The sequence below is a fragment of the Manacus vitellinus genome, unplaced genomic scaffold (genome assembly GCF_001715985.3).
Source record: "Manacus vitellinus isolate BGI_N305 unplaced genomic scaffold, ASM171598v3 scaffold_92_pilon, whole genome shotgun sequence".
Classification (NCBI taxonomy): domain Eukaryota; kingdom Metazoa; phylum Chordata; class Aves; order Passeriformes; family Pipridae; genus Manacus; species Manacus vitellinus.
The window spans coordinates 535,466-539,192 of record NW_021940877.1 but is presented as its reverse complement, the minus strand read 5'-3'; the positions used below and the strand labels follow the sequence as shown (position 1 = coordinate 539,192).

General features: G+C 55.4%; 1 protein-coding gene across 1 annotated transcript in view; it reads left to right on the top strand.

Annotated features, from left to right (window-relative positions):
• FBXO42 (F-box protein 42) overlaps positions 1-3,727 on the top strand; it is a 31,057-nt gene that overhangs the window by 7,475 nt on the left and 19,855 nt on the right. Inside the window, exon 2 of the mRNA XM_029965230.1 lies at positions 271-405. Within this exon, the coding sequence (XP_029821090.1) occupies positions 271-405 (135 nt within the window). The remainder of the gene's footprint in view (positions 1-270; positions 406-3,727) is intronic.

Sequence of the window (3,727 nt, the reverse complement as noted above, 5' to 3'; positions counted from 1 at the left end):
CTGGAGCAGCTGGAATTGGGGGAATGGGGGAAGCTTCTGGCAGCTTCTCACAACCCACCCCCTAAACCCCCTCTGCCAAACCCTGGGACACCAACACCCCCCAGAGCAGGGCAGTGCCAGCTGTGCTGATGGTTGTGTTTGCTGTTCCAGCTGTGCTGATGGCTGTGTTTGCCATTCCAGCTGTGCTGATGGCTGTGTTTGCTGTTCCAGCTGTGCTCACAGCCCTGTTTGCTGTTCCAGCTGTGCTCACAGCCCCCTTTGCCATTCCAGGTGCGTGTTACTACGACCCCAACCAGTCCATGTACGTGTTCGGGGGCTGCACCCAGAGCAGCTGCAACGCCGCCTTCAACGACCTCTGGAGACTCGACCTCAACAGCAAGGAGTGGATCCGGCCCCTGGCATCAGGTGAGACGTGCCAGGACCTGAGCCCCTCGCCTGGCTGCTCGGGTTTAGTGTTTCTGTGGGGTTTTTGTCACTGTCTGACTGAGGTTGGGGTTGTATCCTGGCAAAACATGGGCTTCTGTGCATATCTGTGTGTTTGCAGCACCGTGTTGGGTTGGTTTTCTCTGGAGCAGGTGCTGGTTCCTGTCCCAGGATGAGGGACACTTGTTCAGCTGTGAGAGCCCAGGCTGATATGGCTGAGAAAACTGGGATTTTTCAGCCTGGAGAAGGCTGAGGGAGAAGACTGAGATGTGGGATTGTTCAGCCTGGAAAAGGTCAAGAGAGTTGGGATTGTTGAGCCTGGAGAGAGAAGGTTCCAGGGATGCCTCAGAGCCCCTTCCAGTGCCTAAAGGGACTCCAAGAGAGCTGGAGAGGGACTTTAGACAAGGGCCTGGAGTGACAGGACAAGGGGGAATGGTTTTAAACTAAAAGAGGGGAAATTCAGGTGGGTTATTGGGAATAAATCCTTCCCTGGGAGGGTGGGGAGGCCCTGACACAGGTTGCCCAAAGAAGCTGTGGCTGCCCCAGCCCTGGAAGTGTCTAAGGCCAGGTTGGAGCAGCCTGGGCTAGTGGAAGGTGTGGAGCTGGATGAGCCTTAAGGTCCCATCCTGTGATTCCATGATGAGAGTTGTTGTCCCAAAGCTGAGGTTTTCCTTCCTCCCTCCAGTAGGAGCCGTTTGAGGGGTGGAGGAGACGAGCTGAGCGAGGGGGGCTGTAGGAAAGCAGGTCCATCCCTGCAGTCCCTGTGCCCTCAGCAGGCAGGGAAACCCCCCAAACATCTCCACCCCTGGTCTTTGTGCTCCAAGTGTCCCCCAGGGCACACTCGTGTTCCTGGTGCTTCTGAATTCAACTGAAATAATGGGGGAAAAAGCAAAGCACTGGGGAAGCTCTTGGGGCAGGGGGGAAGGAAGGGTTAAACCAGGGGTTTTGGCAAAGGCTTGGTGTTTAACCAAGAGCAGGGAGGAGGAAGGAGCTCAGCACCAGCCCAGCCTGGCCCTTCTCCACAGGCTCCTTGGGGCTTCCTTGGCTCTGTTTGCTCCTCTGACACTGCAAAATCCAGATGTTCCTGTGTCGTGGTGTTCCTTGGGACCTCCTGCTGTCCCACTAACTGTTCACACATCCCTTGGTGCTTGGATCAACCCACACTGCACTGCCAGGAGCAGCTCTGCATGGGGGGATAACCCTCTGGGAAGGTTCTTCTGGTCAGGGATACCCCAGGTTTTATGGAGTTGGGGCAGCCTGGCTGCTTTTCTCCCATCCAAACCCAGGGGGGAAAGAAAATGATCTTTGTTTTTCCCCCCAGAACAGGATTTTGCTCTGATTTTTGCCCTGCACAGCCCTGTGTGATCCCCGCGGGGGAGAGCTAAGGAGGGAGAAAACAAAGCTCAGCCTTCCCACGGGTGTGGAAACTGGGTCCTGCCGACCCTCCATCCCGGGCTGGAGCGTTCTCCCGCTGCCCAGGGGTGGAGAGGAGCAGCATAAACAGGATGCTGGGAGCTGCAGACCTCTGCTCCGAGCCAGCCCTCCCGTTCCTGCAGCCGGCGGGTCCTTCCGCGGCCTGAATGCGGGGCACGACTCGGGCACTCGGGGCTTCCCACAGTCACGTTCCCACTGCCTCCCTGGCAAAGCACGCTCCTGAAGGAGCAGCTCCTGTGGGAATACGTGTCAGAGTTAAGTCCCACGGGAAGATCCCCCGAGGAAATATTTCTGCGTGTTGTCATGAGCGAGATGGGATCGCAACTGAAACTCCGGCCCCGGGAACGCTCCTGCTCCCGGGCTTCCAGAGGGATGAGTCACCCCACCGTGTGCCTGGGGTTGGATCTTGATCCTGCTTGGGTTTGGATGCCCTTAACCAGAGGGTTGGCACCGGCTGCCTGGGAAAGAATAGTGACTGGAGGGGGCAAAAGGGAGAGCTTTGAAATCCGGGATTGGGATGGAAATGAGGCGGGAGGGGTTTGATTGTAAAACAAGAGCTGACAGTGATTGATGAACACTCATTATGTGGGTCCTTAATTGCTGGTGGAGGTGGAGGAGGAGTTCCCACACCTGCCCTGTGGACTCTCTAGGATTTTACTCCAGAGTGAGGCTCCAGCTCTTTCCCAAGGCCAGTTTTCCCTTGGAGAGGTTCCGTCACACTCCACGTGTTCCCTCATTAAGTATCTTATCTAATGAGTGCTTTGGAATAGGAGTGTGGTGTCTCAGCTGAGCTGGAACAGTTTCACCCCTTCCCCTCTCTGAGAGGCTTTTCCAGGAGAAAACACCCTTTTTGTTGTTGTTGTTGTTTGTTCCTCCCTGTTTTCGTTGGGGTTTTCTGGCTCCCGGGCATTCCATGACATCAGAGCTGGATAATTCATCTCCAGCCTGAGCTGCTCTGCTTCAGCTGGCAGTAAATATTTAGCCTTCAAAGACATAATTGGCCTGGGTTTCTTTAGTCTCAGAGACGGAGGAGGGAGATTATTACATCAAAAACCCCTAATTTTTGAGGTTTCAAAGTAATTTTTTTGCTTGGATCTGAACCAACGGCCCTGACTCGTGACTGAGAAGGCTGGAGCAGCTCCAGGGAGTCACTACCTGGCTGTTATGGAGAGCTTTTGGTGGGGCTGGATGCTCTGGGAAGGAGGGGGTCAGGCAGCAGGATCCCTGCTTTAGGAAGGTGCCTCCCAGCTCTTCTCCCTCGAGCTCTCCAGGCCCCTCTGGAGCTGCTTCCCACCCCTTCCACTCCCACAGCCGAGTCCTGCCCGAGCATTTTGTGTGGGAAGCTGCAGAGTTATCCCAGGGTAGGTGGTCCCTGGGAGGAGGTGCCTTTCTCCATGTGCTGGAGGTGCTTTTTGCCTTCATTTGCATAATTAACCTGGACAGTTGTTGGAATTGGAGCCCATCCCTGCCCAGGAGATCCTGATGGAGGGCTGGGGGTGGTTTATGCTGGAATCTGTTGATCCAGCTGGAGGCAAGGGTTAGTTCCCACAGGGTTTCAGTGGTGATAGTCTCTGGTGCTCCCCAAAAACGAACTGAAACAGCCAGGAAAGAAACCAGAATCGATTTGAAACAGAGACTCCCAGGACTTTCAATACCTGAACAGGCTCCAAGGAGCTGGAGGAGGACTTGGGACAAGGGATGGAGGGACAGGACAAGGGAATGGCTTCCCACTGCCATAGGACAGGATTAGATGGGAGATTGGGAAGAAGTCCTTCCCTGGGAGGGTGATGAGGCCCTGGCACAGGTTGTCCAGAGAAGCTGTGGCTGTCCCATCCCTGGAAGTGTCCAAGGCCAGGTTGGAGCAACCTGG